The 26974-nt window shown below is 39.2% G+C and overlaps 2 protein-coding genes across 6 annotated transcripts in view; both read left to right on the top strand.

Annotated features, from left to right (window-relative positions):
• The window catches only part of NRG1 (neuregulin 1), a 182372-nt gene that overhangs the window by 52858 nt on the left and 102540 nt on the right, over window positions 1-26974 (top strand). The window contains exon 1 of one of the 5 annotated variants that reach the window (XM_077760779.1): window positions 1364-2207. The exons of 1 other annotated variant lie outside the window; for it this stretch is intronic. In XM_077760779.1, coding sequence (XP_077616905.1) covers window positions 1541-2207 — 667 coding nt within the window. In that variant the 5' untranslated portion in view covers window positions 1364-1540. Of the gene's footprint in view, window positions 1-1363; window positions 2208-26974 lie in introns of those variants that run through there. 3 more of the 5 variants (XM_077760770.1, XM_077760756.1, XM_077760759.1) reach the window with 3 other exon arrangements.
• LOC144228877 (uncharacterized) lies at window positions 1029-1360 on the top strand. Its single transcript, XM_077760784.1, has one exon. It carries the CDS (start codon window positions 1029-1031, stop codon window positions 1209-1211), a length of 183 nt encoding a protein of 60 aa, XP_077616910.1. The 3' UTR covers window positions 1212-1360.

Raw genomic sequence — 26974 nt, 5'->3', positions numbered from 1 at the left:
AAGAGGAAATGGGAATTTAAATGGGACCAGAGTGAGGGTTCATGGACACCTCTCCCCTCCCCTCCCACCCCTGCTCCGGCATAGGCTCAGCACTTCACCCTGGGCATTGCGAAGTGTTACACAGTCATGGCCAAAAGGGGCTGAAGGCAGAACTGTCCAAGGTTCGAGAAAAACCTGTTCTAACGCTTGGTTGAAAATCAGGTAACAACAGTCCTCTTGGTGAACAAAACTTATTAGAGGGCAGGGGAAGGAATGCTATCTCTCAGCGGCAGGCAAGAAGAAATTGCTGTTGAAAAGCTTACCTCTCTAGGGAGGAATCAGATATCAGACTTTGCCAAGCCTCAGGTCCAACCCATAAGGTCCCACCTACATCCCCCGCCCCATCCCAGCTTTGTTAGATTGCTAGCATCGATCGCCCGCTTCTTCTGACCCCACAGTGGGCGAAGGAAAGAGAGCCGGCAAGACTAGAAGCAAGCAAGCTGGGGGTAGAAAACTGAGGCTGCTTTTGTGGAGAGAAAAAGAGAAAGGGAAGAAAAGGGGTGGGGGCCTTGGGGACTGAGCTTAACTGGTGCCTGCCTGCTTCTCTTTGATTTGATGGCCTTTATTCCTTCTAATTGGATAAAATAGGAAGTCACTGGCAGTCCTGCGTCGCTGGGTATACTGATTTTACTCAGACCAGCCAGCAGCTCTGGAGTGCGGACAGAGGGAGGAGGGAGGGAAAAGAGAGAGGCAGACAGAGAGAGAAAGAGAACGTCTTCGGATGAGGAGGGGAAAGGAAGAGAAGGAGACTATGAAGCAGGACAGAGCTGCAGGGGAAGAAAGTGAATGAGCGCTCAAGAAGGACAAAGAGGAGTGGTTGGGGGGTGGGGGTGGAGGCAGGGCGGGGAGGGGAGTCACCGCCCCTCCGGGCCGCACTCTTCCCTCCGGATCCCTCTGTGATGATACTGTTTGCAGTGATGCTCGGAGGGCAGGCACCTGCTGCTCTGTAATGATTCAGCCTCTTTCAGCCTTCGCGTTAACACAACAGGATGCTGTTGCTACTGTCACTGCTGCCTCTCCTGCCTCCGCCGCTGCTGCCGCCGCCGCCGCTGGTCCTGCTTTTGCTTTTACTTCTCCTGCATGACAGTTGTTTTCTCCATCTAAGCAGACACCAGCTTCAGATGCTCGAGGTGAGAAACATGCCTTTCAGTTTGGGCTACTGGTTTACTTAACTGGCCAACGATCAGCTCCGTTTCTATTTTGGCCCCGATCCTCTTGACCAGCCGGGATGGTTTGGAGAAGCATTTGAAAGAACTGCCAAAGTGGCCCAGAAACAGCAGTAAAGAATTACAATATACTTTTATTCGGTAGTTGCTAGAGGCTTTTTCTTTTTTTCTTTTTTTTTTCCGTCCTCCCTCCTGCACTCTTCTTGCTTTTGATAATGGCCTTGGACTTGGAAGACTTATCGATTTCCCCCTGTAAGATGCTGTCTCATTTGGTTGGGGGGGGCTCTGCATGGTAATGGACCGCGAGAGAGGCCAGGCCTTCTGGAGGTGAGCCGATGGAGATTTATTCCCCAGACATGTCCGAGGGAGCCGCTGAGAGGTCCTCCAGCCCCTCCACTCAGCTGAGTGCAGACCCGTCTCTCGACGGGCTTCCGGCAGCAGAAGACATGCCAGAGACCCAGACTGAAGATGGGCGAACCCCCGGCCTCGTGGGCCTGGCAGTTCCCTGCTGTGTCTGCCTGGAAGCCGAGCGCCTGAGAGGTTGCCTCAACTCAGAGAAAATCTGCATTGTCCCCATTCTGGCTTGCCTAGTCAGCCTCTGCCTCTGCATTGCCGGCCTCAAGTGGGTATTTGTGGACAAGATATTTGAGTATGACTCTCCTACTCACCTTGACCCTGGGGGGTTAGGCCAGGACCCTATTATTTCTCTGGATCCAACCGCTGCCTCAGCTGTGTGGGTAGCATCTGAGGCGTACACTTCACCTGTCTCTAGGGCTCAACCCGAAACTGAGGTTCAAGTTACACTGCAAGTTGACAATGCTGTTGCGTCCTCTGAACCTTCAGCGGTCCCAACCCCGAAGAATCGTATTTTTGCTTTTTCTTTCCTGCCGTCCACCGCACCGTCCTTCCCTTTCCCCACTCGGAACCCTGAGGTGAGAACACCCAAGTCAGCAACTCAGCCACAAACAACAGAAACTAATCTCCAAACTGCTCCTAAACTTTGTAAGTAGAGAGAGAGAGATGATGATGAATCATGGAAAGGGGTGGGCTTGAGGCGCTAAAAGGCGTCCTCTTGAGCAAGGAGCTGTCTCCTTGCCTTCTTCTATTTTAATTGCATGGTTTTGTTTAAGCACGTCATGTGACTGGAGCGCTTGGGGTGGCGTTGAAGAGAGGAGTAAAACGATCTTGCAAACTGCTGGTACTAAACAGTGTTGCGTGCAGCCAGACTGTTCAGTCTGGGGTGGGGGACCCAAAACTTCAGCATCTGGGAGTCATGCCTGAATTTAATTGCAATGCAATTGATTTCCAACACTTTTAAAAATGAACACATCAGACAGAGCATCCTTTCTTTTTCTTAAATCTCTCAATGTGTCTTCCATATAGCAGCGAGTGCGGTTCCATGTCTGTCTTTCTCCCGTGTAGATTTCCATCACCTCTCCTCACCTTTCGGGCACCATCTGCCATGCAGTAGTCCCACGCTGCCTGTTATCTGCCTCCATCCCTTCTTCGTGCTCCCTTAACTGCTCTCTGCTCTCACCACATTTCTGTTTTAATTGGTTCTTGCTGATAGCGCATTTACAGTGCTCACCCCTCACCAGCGGCAGGCAATTGCTGTCCTGCCCACATTGTAGTTTCAGCTACTGAGCACTTACGAGGGGCAGCTTTATTTTGTTCGGGGCTGCGTGATGCTGCGTGAAAGGATTTCCCTAAATTAGTTTTGTCTTCTGTAATCAAATGTTTAAATAGCTTCCTTGGCAGTCATTACAAAGTACAAGACCCATTAGTAAGGTGCATCGTCTTTTTTTCAGATGTGTCTTTTTTGCCCGTCAGACTGCACCAGTGCAGTTTAATAACCTGTGAGTGAAGAGAGCCCACGCTCTTAAAACGATACAGAACAATGAACGTGCCGCCCCTCGTAGTGGGTCACTGCTGTGCTTCACAATGGAAAGTTGACAAGGCAGAAACCACGACTAGTCAGTGTCAGGTTTGCTCCACACGTCAGTATAAAAGGGAGGAGTGGCTTCTGGCTCCTTTTTATAAATGTTTCTGATTTATTTTTGTTTCTCTGCCTTCTGCTACTTTTTACCCTTGACTGAATATGCCCTTCATAGAATAAAGTAAAAGGTGAGAGAACCTGGTTCTTAATAACGTGTGGGAAATCTCTTAAGAGTTGAGGGCAAGGGTTTTGGGATGAAGTCCTCACCCCTTCGGTTTCCCTCTGGGTGGTAAGGAAGAATAAAGAATATCTTTTCCAGACACGGTGTTCCGTGTGGGGGAGAGCCGTGTGGCACAGAAATGCAGAAAACTTGATCTGCTTTGTGATTCAAGATCATTTCATACACAGCAGTTTCGGTAGCAAAGATTTAAAAAAGAAAAAAAGAAGAAGAAGAGAGAGAGGCTTGTTTTTCAGGTGTAATTAGTAAAGAACCTCCTTTCTGCAGACACTGCTCTGGGTCTTTATCAAATCCCTGAAGCATCATTAAAGGTCTGACAGACATCACTGCATTCACCGCCTCTTCCCACCTGGCAAAGTGACCAGGAAATAATACCCAGATGAAATGACAGGCTATAAAAAGCAAGTGCAGTTCCTGCAAAGAGAAGCAACATTCTCCATGAAGACAAGGTTACTTCTTTGTCTTTGTCGTTTGAAACTTGGCTTTAATTAAAATGTGCCGGATAGGTTTAGTTTTCCAGAAAAAGAAAGAGGATCCTCTGAAGGAAAACAAAACAAACAAAACAAAACCCAAAAAACAAAGAAACAAAGCACACAAACAAAAAACTCCTTTGGTAAATTCCATAATTTTGTTGTCTTTTTTGGGGGACAGGAGTTGGGAAGCAGAGAACCATCTAGTCCCTTTTTCTGCTCTAGGACCATGTCAAAAAGTATGTAGTGACTTTTTGAGAAATTATTTCTTCAGGTAAATTCTTCTACTAAGTGTTTTAAGAGGGTATGCATTCCATACAGTTTCTCTTCTTCTCCTGGTTTTCAAGCCAGGGCATTGATTTTCTGGCATTTGCATTGAGTGGAAAAGATTTACTGCTGCCTAAAAGCATCGCGGAGGCCAGTTCTGGCCAGACACAGCTGCAGCACTATGAAGTGCATTGGAGACGAGCCTGCAAAAGCAGTACCAGAAGTAGTTTTCTCCTGAAAAGTTAGGGGTAGACAGTGCTTAACACTTTGCCACCTGTAAGGCTTTCTGAGTAGGAAACTCGGGTGTTAATTTTTTGGCCTAGTGTCCGAAAACAACAGCAAAAGCATGAATATCCTAAAAATTATGAGTCTGGTTTTGGGGCAGGTTGGGAGGGTAGGGGGATTGGTCCAGGAAGCTTTGTTTTCAGACACTCATAAGTGGTTGCTTTTGTTGTTTGAAAAAGCTTGTAACCATTGACTTGAAAAACACACACACACACACACACACACACACACACAAAAAGAAAAAAAAGAGCTTGGAATTAAACTGTCATTTGTGAGCTCGTTCACTTTGTTCTCTTTATGAAAGTAATGCTTCGTCACAGGAAGAACCAGACCTTTCCTTCTGTCATGCATGATTTTGAAATGAACCAAGCTACGATTGTGTACATCGTAACATGACGTTATCGTATCTGAAGCATGTCCTTCAGTGGTTACAGGACGTAACTCTCCCCATTCTATCTGCCTCAGCATATTCAGCATATTATACACAGAACTGTAGCCTTCAAGGTCATAGTCTGTCGAGGGCTAATTGATTCTTCTTTATCCTGGAGTCTGAGAGAGTGGAAGAGACACAATCCTAGTAATTGTGTCCGCTCTGTAATTCCCCAACCAATCTACCTGCTAGTATTAAGGTTGTAATACTGTAAACACTGGAATGACTCCCCTTTCCACTGACTTTTTAAAAATTAAAACATTCTTTATTGTACTAAAAGTCAATATAGCACATTCTTAGTTGTCCAAAGGAATAGTAGCTGCATCAGGTTTCCTAAAATGGGTATTTCTTGCATAAGGTAATATAATTTCATGTTTTCACAATACTAATCTATATGCATCCATCTAGATCTTTAAGAAAACTAATACAGAACTGGAAAATATATATGCATTGTTTTTTTTAATTCTGAAGTTTTTCTGTGCGTGCTTAGTGGTTTTCCACTACCAGAATCTTTATTTGCCATGATAATAGTTAAGTTTCTATTTCTCACTGGGGCCCCTTCTTGAACTGTTCATTTTGTTTCTTTGGCTGGGCTTTAAAATTTTTCTTGCCTTCTATTTATATGGAAAGAACTGGCTTTGAGGGGTTGCAAACTTAGACTACTATAAAAAGGGCTGATTAATTAAATTGTAGCCAGAGAACTATAGTGTCATCTTGGAAGAAAATGTATTTCTGGATGAGAGAGATTGCTTAACAGACTCTGTAGTATAAGAACGTATTCGTATTTTCATCTTAGGCCAAATTTGTTTTGCTTTGTCTTAAACCTCGTTGTATTGGGTTGCACGGCAAACCATTGTTACCACAGTGACATAGGAATCACTACCATTTGCAAAAGCTCAGCATGATTAATTGAATATACCAAAGGATTTCTTTCCTTCGGCTTAAAAGTGGCATTTATTTTAAGCCCAATAGACTTGTCCGCTTCCTTGGAACCTACAGTTCCGTGTAGGTATCTCAGAGTGGTGATTTCCAACAACTTTTCTCCACTGTAACCAAACTTGTTTAAAGCCTAAGACATTAAAAACTGGGAGAAATGGAAAGATCTTCAACTGAAACCAAATAATCTTATACATTTACTGATGAGGAAACCCAAGTTCTGAAACATTTAGTGACATTCTTTTACTAAAAGTCATAAAATGCTGAAAAGTTCAGTGAAACCCTAAATAGTAGAAAAGAGAGACCCGTCTTGTCCCCCAGAATTTAAATCCACACGTGACTCTTCTCTCCTGTCAGCTTCTCCCTGTTCCAGAGAATGCAAGCTAGACAACAACTCTGGTAGTTTAAGTGGCGTCCAGTTGACAGGGACGTATGTCAAGTGGGACCATTGGTCAAGCATGTATCGTTCATAGTATTACAATTCAGTTTTCTTCGCACCTTCTTGTTTTGCTTTTATTAAATTTTCAGTAGTGGTAGTCTCTTTTCCTGTTTATTTGATCATCCATACAGTGTTGGGCTTGCTGTTGAAAACAGCTTGGGTTTTCTGGGGTGGGCTCTTTGCTGGTCAGCCAGCTGACCAGCTGGCTCTGTGGCTCGCCTCTTCCCTGCCCACTCTGTTTCTCCTGTNAATGATGCCACTTTGGCTTTATTTATCTATCTTTCATTGCATTCTAAAATATTAAAGCATCTTCACTGATCTTTTCTTTCACATACAATTTTATTGCATTTTAACTGAGTGGTACTCACACACATTACAAACACACATACAAAAATACTTCTCTAGAACAATACAGTGGTTTCTTATTAGCACAGTTCATTCAGAATGTTGTCCGTCTTCTTCCTTATCGCCCCCTCTTCTTTTCCCTTCGTATGGTTCATACTGGTTTCTCTGCAGTCTCTTTTACATGTTATACGAATCACCATTTCTACATTCCCAGAAAGCCATTACGTCCCAAACCATATATCTCTGTTCTTCCCTTCTTTTTCTCTTTTACTGTCACCTCATAGGATCCTTTTAAAGTGTAAAGAAATACATATTTTATAGATGGAGAAACTGAGGCATAAAAAAGTTATGACTTATCTAAAGTTAAGCTAGAACTTCACTGGATAACTAGAATAAAACTGAGAATTAGAATATGACTCCACTGAATCTGTTTGAGCTTTTTATTAAGCCGTAAAATGTACCATGTCTACTTTTTCAGTCATGTTTCCATTTTTATTATTTTTATATGCCAGCGATTTTCTTCTATTATTTCTTTTTTGTAAATTCAGTGAATACATATTAAACACCTACTGTGAGCCAGGCACTATTCTAGATTGGCTTTATGGTAATGACAAACGGTAAAACTTCTTGCCCTCATAGATCTTCTCTTCTAATGAATTTTAAGAATCTAGTTACAAATTTGAATCAACCTGAGGGATTTCTTGAGTTAACTCTACATACACTCTCTGATTCAGCATTTCTTCTCTTTACCTTCATTTTATTTGCATTTTTGCAGCCCCCTCTTTCCTTCCCCTAGTATATTCCTCTTCTCTGTTCAGTACTGAACACTTGCCTCCATCCGAAATGTCGTTTATTTGAAAGTGACACCGGTCCCACCTCTGCCACCAACAAGCTTGGGCTGATTCATGTTTTACCTGTATGATACTCTAAGCAAAGTATTGACACAGTTGGGAAAGTAATCTCTGTCTAGTCCTTTAAGAGCATTTTATTGTATTTTTAAGTTTATTTACTTATTTTGAGAGAGAGCAAGCAGGGGAGGGGCAGAGAGAGAGGGAGAGAGAGAATCACACACAGGCTTCATGCTGTCAGTGCAGAGCCTGATGGAGGGCTTGAACTCACAAACCACGCATGAGCTCACTACCTGAGCCCAAACCAAGAGTGGGATGCTTAACCAACTGATCCACCCAGGCGCCCCCTTTAGGAGCATTTTAAAATGAAAAATAGTTACATAATTCTTTTTTATTTTAATTTTTTAATTGTTTATTTATCATTTTTGAGAGACAGAGCACAAGCAAGGGAGGGGCAGAGAGGAAGGGAAACACAGAATCCCAAGCAGGCTCCATGCTGTCAGCACAGAGCCCAATGTGGGACTTGAACCCACGAAATATGAGATCATGACCTCAGAAGTGAGCCAAAGTTGGACACTTAACCCACTGAGCTGCCCAGGAGCCTCTACACATAATTTCAGCTTGCAAATATGATAAGATTATTTTCAGATTCTAGAAAGCTTATAGCTATAAATATTTTTGTTTTTATTTCTTGGTCATGTTTTCCATTTATTGTTTTAACTTACAGAGAAAGAATATCAAAACACTCCCAAGGACTTTTAGTTTCAATATCCAGAGAAAGGCTAGCATCTGCCATTAAGGTAGATGAATGAAAATCTGGGTTCATGTACCATTCACATGAAAAGTGATTGAGGAGCAGCGGATAAAGTTACTCTTCACCACCTCAGACCTCATGGCCATGTTTGCTGAGATGAATTTAATCTACTATTGTGTGCATGTATGTAAGCACTCAAGGGTTGCTTCCAAATAATATCATTGATATTCTGTAATCATAGAATTTTATATGTTGAACATATGTAAAAATTATCTAAGTGACTCCCAACGTGAGGAAACTCAGATCTGGAAAAGTGAAGTGACCTGCCTAAGGTCACTCCAGCTAATGTGTATGAGTGCTGAGAGTAAACCAAATGATCCTGGTTTTCACCACACCTTGCTTTTCTTTTCCAAACTGCCTTCAGCATTTATATCCAAACAGTATATATTATCTACATCTCAATGACTTTGCTTTTCCCGTTTATTATGTGCATCCTGATGAGTAATTTCTCTCACTCCATTGCAGACTTCCTCTTTAGAGAAGACCATTTTACATGTACAATTTTGATCAGTATAGGACACCCCTCTGGAGTGGAGGTTGGATGGACATAGCTCTCCCAACAGTGTGGTGTACAGGAGAAATTTTTGATAATCAAAGTTATTCCAAATAAAATGTGTCTGGAAAGAAAGTTTTTTCCTCATGGAAATATTTAAGCAGTGACACATTTGAGGGAGATTCATGTTCCAAACAGACTATTAAATATATTTACTTCTCATTGTCTCAAGTCTCTTGTCCCAAGTTGTTACTAGTTGGGCAGACTTGAATTTTGATCCTTCCTGTCTCTCTCCTGGCCTGGAGCAAGGTAGATCATCCCTCTGAATCTGTTTCCTCATTTATATTTGAGGATCATACTATGCATCTCTTGGATCTGTTTAGGGGATTAAATGAGATATTGGAAAACAAGTCCTAGGACTAAACATAGTAAATATGAAAACAATACCAGTTTTTTTCCCCCTCGTTCTACTTTTGATTCTTTTCTTTGTTCTTTTCTTCCTTTGGTCTTGACAGAGTAGTTTTGTAACACTTTGGAGCCTGAGTTTAGGAGTTTGGGGAAGCTTATGAAAAACTTAGAACTAAGAGTGGAAGAGGCAGCATGGTGAGGTGGAAGCTGTACTAGAAACTTGACATCAAGTCCCAGGTCTACCACTTAGAAGCTATATGACCTTGAGCAAATCACTTCACTGCTTGAAATTTAGAATTTACATCTAAACAAATGGGGATGTTAATATTTATAACTCTCATGATATTGTTTGAAGGACAAGATAAGATTACTTTATGTACGAAAAATACCTCATAGGAGTACAAAGCTTAAGGATCATTAACTTCTTTCTTTTCCCTCCTCTCCGTCAGGGTTCATATATACATATACTCATGAGTGTTAACATTCGTAAGAATAAATTATAGGTAGTCTTAAAAGGTGAATTAATCTGTTTTGTCTTAGAATGATAATAGAACTTGACAATTTCTTGAACCTTAGTACCATAAAAAGAGTGATTTTCCCCCATAAAACTTGGCTGGAATATATCATTATTTGTGGGGTAAAGTCCAAAATTTAGGATAAAATGGGCTTTCTCATGGGTACAATGATAAGGAGTTACTGAGAAAAGGGGAAAAAGGTAACTAAAATTGTGTTTTTTAAAGAAGCACATTCTGTGGGAAGATTGAGATAATGGAAAGGAATCTCTGTGGTTTAGATGTAATGCATGGGATGAATCCTTGATCTAAATGAAAATTATATTCACCTAACTCTTTTCATTGTTGCAAACTGGGATTTCTAGACCCCAAAAGATAAGATTTAATCCATTCTCACCATTTCACAAAACCCATGGAAATAACAACTTACATACAATCTTTGAGTGAAATCACATACAGAAGTTCTTCTAATTTGGTTAAAGATACTATATCTATAATATAAATATGATACATAGTATGCATTTATATACACACACACACATATATATATATATAAACTTTATATGCATAATATTCCAAATAAAAGGGAAGATGGTTTGATGATTACTTAATAAATAAAATTGGATAGATAAAAGCATTTGAAGTGTAGAGGAAAAAAGTTACCAATGTTTGAAACAGAACCCAATTCCAGTTCCATATTTAATTGCTAGAGGCTTGTAAAGAGTAAAAAAGAAAAAAAAATATTGCTATAGAAGTAAAGAGTAATTGTACCTTAAAAATATGCTAGAGATTCTGTTGCAGTGAATTTGAAATGAAATCTTATAAGTTGGATTACTAGTCCCAATTCTACCAAAAAAAAAAAAAAAACAACGAAAATAATGCTGTTGTGGGTACGTTTACTTAAAGGACTTTAATTTTTTGTTATAATTTATGAGAGCCTGCCATTTACAAAATGTATAGTGATTAGCATAATATATGTGTTTTCATTTATTCTTTAAGGTAGAACTAGAATTATGTGAAAAATTTTATGCTTTGGTCACCCTGATTGTTATTAACTCAAGTATATTGGATTTACTGCGCAAGTGGAACTCTGAATCAATATTAGAGCAATGAGGCAGCCACTTTTAAGGGGGAAATATTTGATAACAATCTCAAGCAGAGTTTACCCAGGTATAGGTTGAGCAGTGCAAGTAAGCTGATTGACCCAAGAAAATGTGATGAAATATAATGGAAAATATCCCAAGGTAAAAACATCTTCTGTTTTTCATCAGGGACATGATGTGACAAGATGAGAGTTGATTTATGGCACAAATCTTCAGCAATAAGCACTTGAGTGTTTGAATTGCCTTTCTAGAGGTGTCGTTTATCCTCACCAAAGGGGAAATTTATGAACTTTGTTTTAAGTAAAAGTTGAGTATAGAATTTTATATTCGTGGAATTTTCTAATTTAAAAAAAAAAAACCTCTCCTCCATAATTTATTTTATTGTAAAAACTCGTAATTCAGAAGTAAGCTAGATGTCCAAATATTCATTCAGATCTGTTTGGAGGGAACAAGAGAACAACATGGAAGACAAGGAGAGTTGCCACAAGAAACAGAACTTAATTCGTAAGCAAACATGCGCCACTAGGATCCTCAAGTCTTAACTTCGGTACCTATGTCCGTGTCAAATGTTGATATGATTTTATTTTCCAGTTCTTCTCCCTTTTCTCTCCCTTTCCTTCTTTCTTACCTGCTATCCCATGGTTACTTTTCTCTTTACTCTGCTGTTCAAACCCCGCCATTGCTTTCCACCAATCTCACTGCAGGGGTGGTCCCCATCCTCCCACCCTGTTCTGATCACAGTGTCCCAGAGCATCAGAGGTTACGGAGCGGGTGGCCCAGACCTGTGGTTTCTCACGGGATGAGTTGGGTGAGAGACTGAAGCGAGCCCTTAACCGCAGACTTGACCATGATTAGCCTGACGACTTTCAAATGTTGCCTCTTCCTTTGCTAAGTAACAGGAAGTATTTGTTTGATGAAATATGTTGGTGTCATGCAATAAAAGCTCCATAAATAAATGGAATGATCTAAAGACAGTGGAATTGAACTCTTGTTAGCATTTGTTCGTAATCCCTTGGTGAAGCTTCCTGGGTCGTAATTGCTTGCTCTTCTGGGAGCAAAAGGAATCAGTAACCATTGATTGTTACATGATGCTAAGTCTTGCCTACAAAGCAAATCTGAAGAATGATTAGTGGCAACATTCAGTGTTACAACTCTGATCTTTCCACCCTATAATCCTTAAAGTGAGCTGGATTTTTAGAGTAGTTCCCATCACACAACTTTTATGGTTTTTCAAAGAGAACAGAAAAAACATCATATGCTCTGTGAAGACTTTGGTTTACCTACAAAACAAAAACATTATATAAAATAATTACCTTTACTTTTTTTATCTCTCTACTTCAATGACAATAGGAAGATATTGAAATTAACCTCTGCCCAAGAAGTTCCATTTCATGGACTCCGTTAGTCATAGTCAAGGACCTACGTATCCCTACCTACTTAGTAAACTATACATAAAAACATGGGGACCAGTACCTTAAGTCTTTGGCTTCTGAAAAATCTTTGGGAAATTGGTTGTTCTGTATTGCTGAGTTTTCTAAATAGCTAATGATTTATCACCACGAAACTTTGATTTTCTCCATTTTGGATTGAAATATTTTAATAATCTCAACTACTTATTAAATAGGATTTATCGATATTGAGTACCGTGATGTCTTGAGCATATAGTGGGTTCTATTACAACTTCCTTGAATAATGCCATCTTATTAGATCATGTTGAGTTATATTAGGAATTCTAACCCTAGAGTGGTATATATTTTGAATCTGTGTGAGCTTACTGCATAATCACAATTAGCTTTTCAAAACTGTAGGCATCATAGAGACCATAGAAACCAAATCTTTTTTATTTTAGGATGAAGAAACAGGCTCACCAATGTTAAACTTCTTGCCAGGGATTGCCCAGAACCAGAAAATACTATTTTTATGTATCATATGCTTTTCGCTATCAAGTTGCTTTGCAGTCAGTATATATTAGTGAAATAGCTTTTCACGCTTCTTTCAACTCACAGTTCTGATCTCCCGTCGGGTTTATAAATCAAGTTTTCACAGGTTAAACATTTCTATGAAAGATAAAATGTCTCTGAGAAAGGTTCTCTCCTTGAGAAAGCACATAAGCTTTGGTGACACATCTTTTGCGTTTCAAATCTGACTCTTCCTGTGTTCTGGATCAGCAGGGTTCAGGATAACAGGCGAATGACAGATGGAGAAGAAGAGTAACTGCTTGGTTCTTTGGGTGCTTAGATTTAGAGGGCCCGAGTTTAATTCCACTTTCTTATTTGTTCACTCGTTACTCCTTTCGTAATATGTAGAATGGGCTTCGTAATCTTTAGGCATTGGTTATAATACCTAATAGGAAATTAATTTCTGAACATATGAACTCTATAAAGTTACAGAGTCAGTATGTTTTATTGTATCTGTTGCAAAATTGATTTGAGAAATCTTACGATTTATAAAATAGAAATGACTTTCGCTTCATTTTCGTTTCTTGAGTTCACCATGGCCAATATTTAGAAAACACTTATATTATCACATAAATTCTTCCCTGGTAGCCAAGGTCCTCTCATAGCAGGATGTCAGTCCCTTCGTATCCAATTCTGGCTGCTCCTGCCCTGCCACAAACCGTAGGGACTGAGTCCTAGCCCAGGGGGACTCTACCTGGAATATTATTTTACTTCTCTCCTCTAGTCTGCTCATGCTATTGCTTCTACCAAAAATGCTCCCTTCCCATAGTCTCTACCTTCACTAATTCTGCTCAGGCCTCAGGACTCTCCTTCCAGTGTGATGTAGACTGTCCCTCCTCTAGAGCCCAGAGCTCATTGTTCCTGCCTCATCAAGGTATTGACCCCGTTCGCACTCGTGATGTTCCTATTTGGGAGCCTCCTTATCACTTATACTGGAAGGTTTCTGAGTGACAGCTGATTCATTTTTGTGGCCTTTACAATGTCTAGGAAAAAAAATTTTTATGTGAAGTCAGTGTCCCATTTGCATATGTTGGGAATATAAACTGAGGTATGCCAAGAGTGACTTGCTTATGGTAGCACAGGAAGAAAGAAAATGATTTGAAACGATACCTTACAATTCTGGAATCTTAACGTGGAGGCATTTAATATAGAGTGCAGTCATTACAGACTTTATGGAAACATGATTCTGGGCACTTTACTATATGATTTGCAAAGCTTATATATATATAGCAATATATACATTCTCCTGAAAAATTCACATCATGGGGTGTAAGAGACTTCAGGCTACAGGGAATTTTATTTCATGATAATGTAGTGTTTCATGATAATGTAGTGATTAAGAACACACACTAGACCCCTGTTGTGTGAGTTTGAATCCAAGCTCTGCCTCTGGCTGTATAACAGTACAAGTTATATAGACTGTCTGTGTCCCAGTTTCCTTGTATGTGAAATGGTGGCAATAATTGTACCTACCACGTGGGTTTTTGAGAGGATCAAATCAACTAATGCACATAAAGCATTTGGAATACTAGCAGGCACAGAAGCACTGTGTAAGCATGAGGCACCATTACGATGCAGTTTTTAAATTAAATTACATTTCCTTGAATTCCAAATTTGATGCCTTGCTATTGCTATAGCAGGCTTGAAGAAAGGAACAGGAATTTCCAGGGACATTTTGACAAAGATGTGGGTATCCTACCTTTTTGATTTGGTTTGTTCGTGTGGTTTTTCCTTTGTGTATTTTGTGCTACTGTCATATCTGCGTTGTTCTCAGCAATTAGAATTGCTGAGAGGGATAATCATCTGTCTACTTGTCAGCCAGAAATAAAGCTACATGGTTTAGATGGTTTCAGAGAGAAAGCCCTCCTCACCAGCAAGATGCCCTCAATTGATAATACTATGGGATGTCATACGCATGCATAATTAAATCTGTTGTTGTGTCTTCTTCCTGTGTCTTATAATGGTGTGCAGGTCCACAAGGAGACAAAGAACTCCCCTTAGTTGTTGGTGAACAATTGCAGAAGCTTTGAATTCCATAATGCTATCATTGTAGCAAGGCAGACTTTTATTGATTATCCAGAAGTAGTCAATAAATCAATGTGATGATTGGTGCTGTCCATTATGAAATAATAATCATTTGGAAGTATCTGAATTTTATCAAACAGGATCAAATCAGAATCATTGATATTTTAAAGATGTAAGAGCTATTATAGATAAGCTGGTCAAGATATTTTACTTTACTCCTGAGGAAACCAACATCCAAAAGAATTAAATGATTGGGCTTTACGTATTTTCATAGTTAATAAGAAACAGAGACTGATCAAAAAAAAATGGAGATGACACCCCATTGTGCTTTTTTCAAATCCCTTGCTACTTGTAATAAATTAGATCATTTTTTAGAGCTGGAAGAACTTCATTTTTTTTTCCTGTCTTCATATTCTTTATTGAATGCCTACTCAGTAAGCTCTGTTCCAGGAATTTAACTCTAAAGGGAGAAAATAGGCAAAAGAATAATAAATTATTAAGTCCTGTACTATTTTATTTTATTTTATTTTTTATTATTTTTTATTATTTTTATGTAAAAAATTGTTTATTTTTGTTTATTATTTTTTATTTTTATTTTTTATTATTTTTATGTAAAAAATTTGTTTAAGTTTATTTTGAGAGAGACAGTGTGAGTGGGGGAGGGGCAGAGACAGTGTGAGTGGGGGAGGGGCAGAGAGAGAGCAGGAGAGAGAGAGAGAGAGAGAGAGAGAGAAAATCCCAAACAGGCTCTGTGCTACCAGTGCAGAGCCCGATGCAGGGCTTAAACTCACGAAACCTGGAGATCATGACCTAAGCTGAAACCAAGAGTCAGACACTTAACTGACTGAGCCACCCAGGAACCCCAATCCTGTACTATTTTAGAAGCACGTAAATTGTATGGAAAATAGCCAAGGTGGCCAAAGTGCTGAGGGTGAAGCATGGCGATTTTAAATACAATGATCGGTGCAGGCTGCATCAAGAAGGTAATAGTTCATGAAAGACTGAAAAAAGTAAGAGAGTTTCATATGGATGTATGGAGAGAGAATGTTCCAGGCAGAGGAAAAAGCCAGTGCAAAAGCCTGAGGTGCTTGCTGGCATCCTGAGGCAGGGAGAAGAAGCAGAAGACCAGTGTGGCTTGAGCATAGTGATTGAGAGAGTAAAAGCTGCTTTCAGGGAAGTGATGCCACTTGGTGTGCCAGCCCTCGTACTAGCCGGGGATGGGGAATCATTGCAGACTTCTGAGCAGCCATATGACTCAGTATGCCTTAGGATTTTTTTTTTTTAATGTTTACTTACTTATTTTGAGAGAGAGTGTGTGCACATATTCACACAAGCATGAGCAGGGGGTGTGGTAGAGAGAGAAGGAGAGAGAGAATCCCAAGCAGGCTGCACACTGTCAGCACAGAGCCCAGTTCAGGGCTTGAACTCATGAACTGTGAGATCATGACCTAAGCCTAAATCAAGAGCCAGACGCTTAACCACCTGAGCCACCCAGGTGCCCCTGCCTTAGGTTTTAAAGAGATCACTGAGGAGATACTATATTTCTTGGTGGAAGCAGGTAAAACAATGAGGAGACTGTTCTTGTAATCCAGACTTGGTTATAGGAATTCTAAGAGTGGGATTTAAAGACATTTTTAGACTATTGGATCCTGAATGTCTTTCCAAGATAGACTTAGAAATATTTAATCATGGGTTGGATAAAGGATGTGAGGGGAGGGAAGGATGATTTCAGATTAAGCAGTTGAAAAGATAAGGTTATCATCAGCTGAGATGAGGAAGTCTGGTGGGGAAGAACTGAAGATCATTTTGCTTAGTCTCCCCATTTTATCTATGTCAAGTAAGTCAAGGTGCTTGCCAGAATGAGAATTGTGGACGTTATCTCCTGGTAACAATAGAAGAAGACATACCTGAGAGTCTCCTACAAAATCAATACAATTATGTGCTATCAGAGGTCCTTATAAATCAGAGGAAAAGTTACAGTAGAATCCTTGACATCTGGCTAGAATGCTGTCACCCCATCCAGAACCCATTACATGGGATGGAATTAAGCCCTGAGGGATGTTGGATGGGCTTCCAACCAACGAATTTATAATTTCTCTTTTTTATGATTTCCTTTTAACTAACCTTATTGGTCTATGTTCACATTCTGTTCACGATATTCCCTTTTCCTGGAAGCACATTACCCGATGCCTCTTACAGCTCACTCTTGGTGATCTTTTAAACTTTATTCAGGAGTCCACCCATCTTAGAAATGTTTCCTTTATCCCTAGACCGAACTAACCGAACCCTCCGCTGGGCTTTTGCAGTATTGTCTGCCCATTATCCACATGCTCTGTTTACATGCCTCGACTCCTCAAGGTCAAGGATTTCTTTTGTTATTGTCTATAGGTGCTGCACACAGCACCAAACATAATAAGTGCTATATAATTATTTAATGGAAGTACTTGTATGTCCCTGGTATAGATTTTTTTTTTTTTGCTTTACATTAAACTCTTAATTTTCTGTGTTTACTATGAAAAGATACAACACAAATAGTAAAATAAAATACATTTTTACTTCTCAAGTTTCTCTTTATGCTACCAAGGTATCAGCTGTTTCTTGTTTCACTTAGCACCTGCTCTCTACTTCACATTTTGGGGAAGTACATAGTCAGTGAAATGGACAAGAGGGAATTTTCGAGAGAGGAGTAACACTAAACATCCTAGAGGATCCACTGTATTTTTCTTATTTTTCCAGCACTCCAGACAGTGTGAAACCCCCTTCGCTGGCCACGGTGGTGGTCACACGTTTCTCGAATACGCAGTACTCTGCTCAGTCTGTGCCTGTGGTCTCTTTTCATTCCTGTCCTCCTTGCCACCCAAATTGTACCCAGAAAAGACGCTGCAAGATCTTCTTAAGAAGTTTGAGGTGAAAGGAAGCTAATGACTGAAAAGAAATAGATTCAGAGGCATCTTCATGTAAGATGGATATTAGAGGTGAGCGTTGAAAGATACATACAGATGTAATGAGTACAGGTATTTCAGGTAAAAGGAGAGGCATTGGGGCAAAAGAACCAAAGCCAAATGGGTATCATGGGCACATAGTGAGTAGACCAGTTTGGTATGAAGGGATTGGTCTATAGCTATGATTTATGAAATGTGAGTTGTATACTCAGTGTTCTGCATGTATTATCCAGTCTTTACCACCCCCCCCCCCCAAAAAAAAATAACCCACCAGCTGGGTACTACTACTGTCTGTCTTTTAGAAGAAACTGATGGAGCAGAAGAAACTGATGGTCTCGACATTAAATGAATGAGTAGAACGATGATGATAATCTGAACGGCGAGAGAGAGTGCGTGGGAAGGAAAGCATAGGTGTAAGAGACACTACAGAGAAAGAAATCCGCAGAACTAAATCGGTGTGAGGAAGGAAGGAAATGATCTCACACACATTAGTGACTTAGTGGTTGTTAAATTAAGGAATTTCTGAATGACAAGATCATGCATTTATTCAGCGGGTATTTATTGTGTCCTGTTAAGCCTTTACTAATGCACAGAATCCATAGGTTTATGATAGGAAGTGACTTATGCTCCAATTTCCAGGAAGCATTTACTGTTTCTTCCTGATGGAGCCACTCAATTAAATGTTATTAATTGTTCTTCTTTTGGTATTTTGTAAAAAATAATGAAATTGATAGAATACAGAACTTAAAGGCATTTTTGTTTTACTTTTTGTTGACATTATTCATTGTTGTTGATAAGTCACAATCCTTTGGGAATATGTGTCCTCTTTAATAGGCACCAGTAATTTATGTATTTAGATTTCTTTTGACATGGAAAATATATATTGAATTACATACTGAGTTTGTAGTTACCCAATCTAGTATACAGTCTCTGTGTAGTATATTCAGAGCATACTACTTGCATAACAAATTCTTTTATGTTAGTGATGCTTTGGTTGAATTTTTAGCACAGAATTATACAATTATTACCAAAACCCCATAGAAAGCATTACTCTTATAAAAACATTGTTAATTTTTTTTCTCTGTTTTCATGGAATATTCAAGCAAAGATGTATATTTATTAAATTCCACAAGTTAGTTCCTTCGATTTGTTCAAAGTATGAACTCTGAAGCACCACAGTTTTTAGAAGATTTTGGCAGACTATTAGTACTGACATCCTCAATTTGTAGCTCTCTCATCCATGTAATTTTAGTGATATATGTACTATGTTCTAGGGAAAGGAGTATTTCAAGATTAAAGAGGCAATCAGTGTGTTGGTGCATTTATTCAGTTTTTCAAAGATGCTAAATGGAAAGAGGCAATATAGTTTCTACTAGCACTGTTCACTCTTTAACTTTTTTTCATGTTTATTTTTGAGAGAGAGATAGTGAGAGAGACTGTGAGTGGGAAATGGGCAGAGAGAGAGGAAGACAGAATCTGAAGCAGGCTCCAGTCTCTGAGGTGTCAGCACAGAGCCCATTGCACACCTCGAACTCACATGCCAGGAGATCATCACCTGAGCCAAAGTCAGATGCTTAACTTACTAAGCCATCCAAGGGCCCCTCTCCTAACACTGTTCAAAAACAAGCCATTGATACTGGAGATGTGACTACAGATGTATGCAGGTAATGTTGGACATAATTCCTTATTTAGTTGTGTATTTAAAGCAGTGATTCCTAAGTTAATATTATGAAGTTATTGTTGTTTAGAATCAGAGTAAATAAAATGACAATACTTACAGTGATTAAAACAATGTATAAAAAGAAAATAACAAGCAGGAAGTTGAGCATACTATTTTAATGTGATTAGAATATGTAATATTTTGGGGTACCTGCGTGGCTCAGTCGGTTAAGCATCCCAACCTTTGATTTTGGCTCAGGTCATGATCTCAGGATTGTGAGATCCATGCTGGGCATGGAGCTTGCTTGATTCTCTCTCTCTTCCTCTCCCTCTTTCCTTCCCTCCCCCTAAAAAAAGAAAAAGGAATATGTAATATTTTCTATTCAAAGATGCATTCCCATTTGAATTTAAAATTCATTCGGTGATTTAAAAAATTCCAATTGCTTTTCCTTTTTGCCTCCTGTCTGATCTTGATCTTAGGTTTCTTGAAAGGGAACTTCTTTTGTAAACAGTTCTTTTACTTTTACACCAGAATTCCTCAGTGTCCAAAGCAGTAGCTTAAAGAGAAAGTTGAATTTCTCCATTTTGCTTAGAAAATTAGGATTTAGTCCTTCTTACTTCCCTGTAATGCATGTTAAACATGTAGTTTGTGAACTCATGAGCCCTCCATTGCATACTTTAAAGTCACGTGTCTCGGTGAACTTGGGCCAGAGGTCCTAAACAGACTGTTCCTTAGCATTTCCAAGTCTGCCCTCTTGTGCCCCGCTTCCAGGAGAGGAAATGCGTATCAGCAGTTACTCCAAGTAAAAAGTCCTTTAGGAACAATACAGGGAAAGATTCAATTTAGGTCCTTTGACTTTTGCCTTTGATTTCAAACTTGCAAAGGGAAGTAACATTTTCATATTTTCCAAGGAGAAAGAAAAAAGAAAGCTTGGTTCCCCAAACTCTAGGTGACTATTCCCTAGTCAATTTATGTCCATGAAGAGTGTAAGATCACAACAGCGGTAGGATTTTTTTTTTTTATGAATGTAGTCAAATTTGTGAAAAGGAGAATTTCCCAGGGAAACATACTGATAAATATAATTTTCCTCATCATGCATTAAAACTGGCCCTACTTCTCTGTGCCTTTGTGAGGATGCAGTAAGTGCTAGCTGGACAGATGCTTTGAACGAAAGACCTAGAATGAACTTGGTTCTTCTTTCCTTTCCCTGTTTGATCATTTTAAAGATCATCTGTCATCCTTGATCGTTAAAACTGTTGACTAATGTTGATGACTAACACGTTAGACTGTTTCAAACAGGTTATCAGTTCCAAAATGAACTGAGTCACTTTGAATCTTCTTTCTTTTCTTCTTTTTTTTTTGTCTCTTGTCTTTGAGTTTCCTAGAAAAAAGGTCTCATGATATTTTCCCATAGATGATGATGATGATGATGGTAAGAAGGAATTAGGGAACACTGTGCTGCTTCTTTAAAATGTGAGGTCTTGGGGTGCCTGGGTGGCTCAGTTGGTTAAGCATCCAACTTCGGTTCGGGTCATGATCTCACATAACAGGTGGTGGGTTTGAGCCCTGCATTGGGTTCTGTGTTGAGCCTGGAGCCTGCTTCAGATTCTATATCTCCCTCTCTCTCTGCCTCTCCCCATTTATGTTCTCTCTCTCTCTCTCTCTGTCTCTCTCTCTTTCTGTCTCTCAAAAATAAATGAACTTTTTTTTTTAATTAAAAAAAAATGTGAGGTCTTCGTTGAAAGGTCCACATTCCCCTTTCTCAACTATTTAATCCCTGGGAAGAGTCCCAGCCAGGATTTCCTGGTAAGATTTATTGGACTTTGAATTGTCAGCAGAGTGTATTCTCCAGCAGAGCTTAGGGAAATAATCCAGTTTAGATCATGAATAGGTCTCAGTCAAAAAAGTATGAGCGTAGGTGGTAGAAGTATCAGGGTTGTGTTGGCCTCCTTGGTTGTGTGCCAGCTAGGGGTAACTTGTAGAAGGAGTATTCTCGTTAGTGACACTCTTAGATTACCGGCTTCACCACACCGCTGCCTCACCTGCTATATGGGAGCCGTTTCTCGCATAAGCGTGCATGTAGCAAAGTCCCAGATCATATATTGGCATAATTAAGCATACCGAGCATTATTCTCATAGGTTTTTTTTTTTAGTTTCCAGAACAAAACAATCCATTTGTTGTTTAATTTTTATACTACAAAATTCCTCTTGTTTTGAGGAAATACGAGGTATCTGCTTCTCTGCAGACATTGCTAACTCTGACAACCTACAACTTTAGTTCAGAAACCAAAAAAGAAGACCTGTTGATATCAGTAGCCTTTATTACTATAACCAGTGTGGTTCCAGCTTCTGTTCACAACAATGAAGTCCTCTTTTTTCTTTTTTCATTTAAGTAACAATTTTTGAGGGGTTGTGTAGAATATAACTCTTACTTAATATTATTTTTTAAGATTGTTTGAGAGAAGAGCACTTGCACATATGAGCGAGGGAGGGGCAGAGAGAGAGAGAATCCCAAGTAGGCTCCACACTGTCAGCACAGAGCTTGACTTGGGGCTTGAACTCAAGGACTCTGAGATCATGACCTGAGCCGAAATCAAGAGTCAGTTGCTTAACCGACTGAGCCACTCGGGTGCCCCGGTATTCTTTGATAAAGTCTATTACATACAGGTATTTATAAGGAAATAAAGTATGCAAGGTTTACAAGGCAGAGTGTAGCAATGATGTGTACAGAAACTCAAGGGATAGTTTGACAACTGAATCCTTTGTAGGAGTTACTTGCTGAAGCCTCAAAATGTCCCTATTGTCCTATTTTATATTGTTCTATATAAATTGTTCTAGATAATATATATTTTATTACATATATTATATATATCGATATATAGATAATATAATATCTATATAAAATATTCTTTAAATATTGTTCTAGATGTTCATTAACCATTTCTCACTGATCACGAGCCAACATGAACATTTTAGGGGAAGAAGTCAGGCAGCAAAAGATAGAACAAGGCGTATGTACCATGTGATATTTTTGCCAGTTGTATTGATTTGGACTTGTTGGTAATGCCTCAGATGTGCAAAAGATTTGAGAGCCATCTTTTGGTGTTTCCTTCTTGCTGAGGTCCACTCTGACCCTCCCACCGGGCCCTAAAGGAAATAAGAGTTCTGTAGCTTAGTAAATCCCACATTCTGTAAATAGAGACACTTTTCATGTGGACACTAGAAAAAGAAAATAACCAAGAATGCTGAATTTAGTTTGAATTCTTCAGGGTGTTTCAAATCCAGTGGCTAACTCTAGAAAGAGGTAGATCAGATCAGTAAAGTCAGATTGGAGTCTAGCATTTAGAGTCTAGCAGCTTTTTCTCTGCCGTGTACTGACATTTGAGTGAATAGTGTGGCTTCTAATGGATTTCTTTGAAATATTACAGTTTATCTGACATTTGGTTAAACAATATTTCATTACTTACTTTGGAGAAATGATTGAAGTTGTTCTTACCAGGTTAGGGCTTTCCAAATCCATAGTTTTGCCTCCTGGCACGTGCTAGAACAGTGAAGTGTGATTTTCCTAGGAAGGTTGAACTCTAAGCCTGCCATTTAGAAGGATCGTTTTCTGTTTTGGCCGTTCTTACATTTATTAAGACTGGGTTGGAAAAGTGAAAAATGCAAAGTAAAGAAAAAGATACGTGACACTTTCTGACATCTCTCTTTCCTATCCCATGGAGTCCTGGGTACATGTCAAAATGATATCTAGCTGTGTATTTGATTTTGTATCTTGCTTTTAAAAATTGAGTATTATGTTCTGAGCATATTTATGTCATTAGATTTTCAAACGTTTGAGCTTTTCCATTTGATTTATTATGGCATCATGTATTCCTGTTGATTTTGAAGGATTTCCTTATTTAATTAAAGCATTTTTGAAGCTCCTCTTCTTCTTCACTATACTAACTATAGCACGGAAGTCCAGCATAGACTTGAGCTGTGTTGGCAGTTTGACCAAGTACAGGTATAGCTAAATGTGAGGTGAGGGGATTTGGAGATTGGACTACATTCTAACTGTAGGACCAAGCAGAGAGGCATGATTAGAAGCTGTAAATTCATTCCATTTTGAACCAGCAAAAAGAGCTTCCATAGTACATTTTTCTTTCTCTAATTTTGCCCAGCATAATGCTCTCTAGCTCCATCCATGTCATTGCAAATGGCAAACTTTTATTCTTTTTTATGGCTGAGTAATATTCCATTATATGTGTATATACATATATGTATATATATGTGTATATATATGTGCATATATATATACATATATGTATATATATGGCACTTCTTATTGTGGAATTTAAGAAACAACAAATGAACAAAGGGGAAAAAAGAGAGAGAGAGATACAAACCAAGAAACAGACCCGTAACTCTAGAGGGCAAACGGATGGTTACCAGAAGGGAGGTGAGTGGGGGATGGGTTAAATAGGTGGTGGGGATTAAGGAAGGCACTTGTTGTAATGAGCATCGGGTGTTGTATGGAAGTGTTGAATTGCTATATTGTATGCCTGAAGCTTATCTTGCGCTATATATTAACTAACTGGAATTTAAATAAAAACTTAAAAAAACTGCTTCCAAACAAAATCTATAGCTTTTCCTTACTCTTCTTCAGCTAGTTGCTCAGATCTCTCCTTCCCTCTACATTCTCCTAAGAAAGTAGCTGTAAGGGTTTTTAGTGGTGTTTTTGGAATTATTCCATTCTTTTCTGCCAACCCAGCCCCACCTCTATCCTTACATTCCCATCAAAACTTGACTTCTCTGAAGACAATAAACATATCTGAGTATTAGAAATTATGCATGTTCTGTAGAAAGAGTGAGTGAACAATCAGTGAATTTATCAAAGCTAAAATTATAAGGGTGGCATCTTGGGGGCACCTGGGTGACTCAGTCAGTTAAGCGGCCGACTTGGGCTCAGGCTGTGATCTCGTGGTCCGTGAGTTCAAGTCCTGCCTCAGGCTCTGTGCTGACAGCTCAGAGCCTGGAGCCTGCTTTGGATTCTGTCTCCCTCTCTCTGCCCTTCCTCCACTCTCTCTCTCTCTTTCTCTCTGAAAAAAAAAACACAAATGAACACTGAAAAAAAATTTAACTATATGGGTGACATCTTAAAAATATTGAAGTACTTTGACATCTGTTACCTTGTAGCACATAGAGAGGGCCCCAGGGAGCATTTGCAGAGGAAATGAACCCTAACCAGAGCTGTTTCAGCCACTAGAGGGTAGGGCCCACAGAGGTTCCGTGGTTGGCTTCAAATCATACAGGACTCAGGAGGAGAGCAGCCTAGGCCAGGCTTTCTGTGTGAGCCCCGAAACTGGGGCAGCTGAGGAGACTAGCAGTGACTGTACACTCAGAGAGGTCTTCACAGAGGTGACTTGTTTAATTATTGCTCCTTCTCTCATGACCACTCTGTTCACTGGGCTTTATTTTTAGGCTGCTTTATCCTTAAGCAAACTAAAAAGAAAAATCAGCCTGGAATGGCTCTAGGTTAGCTGTTTTGACTAGTGGATTTTGGAAGAGAGCTCGGTGATCAGGGACTGCTTGACTTTCCCATACCTGTTCCTCTGTTCATTCTCATCATCTTACAAAGAATTCTGTTTCAGGATTCTTTCTACTTCTTAGCAAGATTGCTACGTGGAGCCTTATCTGAAAAATGCAAAGGCTGATTTGATTAGGGACTTCTTTGTTCCAGGAACCTCGCATCAGAGAGCCTTCATAACCAATGAGGGCTTTCCTGGGGAGAATTTTTAGTCTACACTATAGGGAAATTCTTGCCTTAATTAAAGTTCAAATGGAATATATGGGATATAGCCATTTGCATAATCAACAAGGTGATTTTCATCTTAAAATGCTTAAAAACTGTTAAGTAGCATACACACACAAGCAGTTTCGGTTTATCTTTTTCTGTTTTGATTAAATCTAAAAAAATAATTCTAAAAGCAGACACTAACACTCTCAACATCTTATAGATGCCTAAAGATTGGGTGTTTTAAGATAGACTTTCTAAAATCTTTCAATGAAAAAAGTTTAAAGAGCTTCCAATGAAACAGCAATTTGGTGAGTTAATGCAATAAAAAGCAAACTAATGTGACATAAGCATGTTTATGTTATCAGAAAGTCATAGTGTACACTTGAAGTGAAGGAAAAGATTGGTTACCATTTTACTTTCCCAAATGCCCTTTTGGCACCCAATCGTCCTTCAGAGAGGTCTTAACCATTTTCCTTCTGAACTAGCCCCTCCTCTGCTTGCCTTGAAACCAGAATCATTCCTTGTGACCCTCTTCCAATATCCAATATGTGATTTTCATCTCCCACTCTTTTTTTAATCATCAAAGGTTTTTCATTCACTACTTAAAACACCTTTCTCTTCTTAATATTGATCTCATCACTCTATTTTCTCTGTCTTCCTTCACTGGGAGAATACCTCACATGAAAAATGCTAGCAACCCCAGAACCCCCACATTCTGCTTTACACCAGCTAGTCCGCCTTGATGTTACTGCTTATAAAGAGCATCAGCACTCGATAAATAAATCCAAATGTTTGCCGTGTATGGGTTAAATAGATTGCACTGTATTGTAGAATGGATTTTTGTGTAGCCAAAAGATTAATTTACATATACATAGTGCATTTTTTTAATTAAAAACATGTATCCTCACTTACATATTGTCTTTCATCTGAACATCAAAAAACATCTTGTAACATTGACCTTCACAGCACCACTTTTCTGTTATCCTCATTCAAATAATAACCATAATAACAGCCATTAATATGATTATTGTAATTATGATTATTATGCTCTCTGAGGTAGTTAGCCCAGAGAAGCGAGTGAAAAAAGCTGGCAAAGCACCCAAGTATTCCCAATGCCCATGTGACCCCCTCTTTATAAGCCATGGATTGAAAGAGGTCTCCGCCCCCCTTTTTAAACTAGCCTCAAATGCTCAAGTAATTATTTGCTTTGTAGAACAAGGATGTGCAAATTTTTCTCGCTGAACTTAAATGTCAGAATTGACTTATGTTTATGAATAAGCCCCCAATATGACCATAGTATTTACACATATAATTAAAACAAATAACAAACTCCAAACATACCTTTTATTTAAATGGCTGAGTGTCAGACCACAAAGCAGATTATTTTAAAGCAGCCAAATGATTTCAGCAACTGAGCAGATATCACTCCATCTAGTCGATGTGATTTGACCATGAATCATACTCTGTAAAGTAAAATCCTTTTCAAAGCTTCATAAAGTTTTCAATTAAATTTAATGACTGTAATATAGGTGCGGCACTATTGTAAGAGGGGACAGATGATAGAGTTTATTGGTTTATCAGGTAAGACCTCTCTGAGTAGAGGTCTAATAGAACCTGATGTTCTAAAGTCTTCTAGTTTATGGACAGTTGAATAGACCAAATGATACTTGTACAATGAATGCTAGGACATAACGAGTAATTTTAAAATGGTTACATTTTACAAATCACTGTCTCCTCTGTTTACAATGCCTGCACTTTCTTTTGATGGGTTAGAAGAATAAATAGCAAGTTGTGATCTTAAATTATGGCTCTTTGACAGTGGAATGTGGATTTTTAAAAAGCTATTCAGTCCTGTATTTTCTCTCATGTGGTCCATTCCTTTCT

This window comes from Crocuta crocuta, unplaced genomic scaffold, assembly GCF_008692635.1.
Source record: "Crocuta crocuta isolate KB4526 unplaced genomic scaffold, BGI_CrCroc_1.0 scaffold546, whole genome shotgun sequence".
In the NCBI taxonomy this organism is placed as follows: domain Eukaryota; kingdom Metazoa; phylum Chordata; class Mammalia; order Carnivora; family Hyaenidae; genus Crocuta; species Crocuta crocuta.
This window is presented reverse-complemented; position numbering and strand designations above follow the sequence as displayed.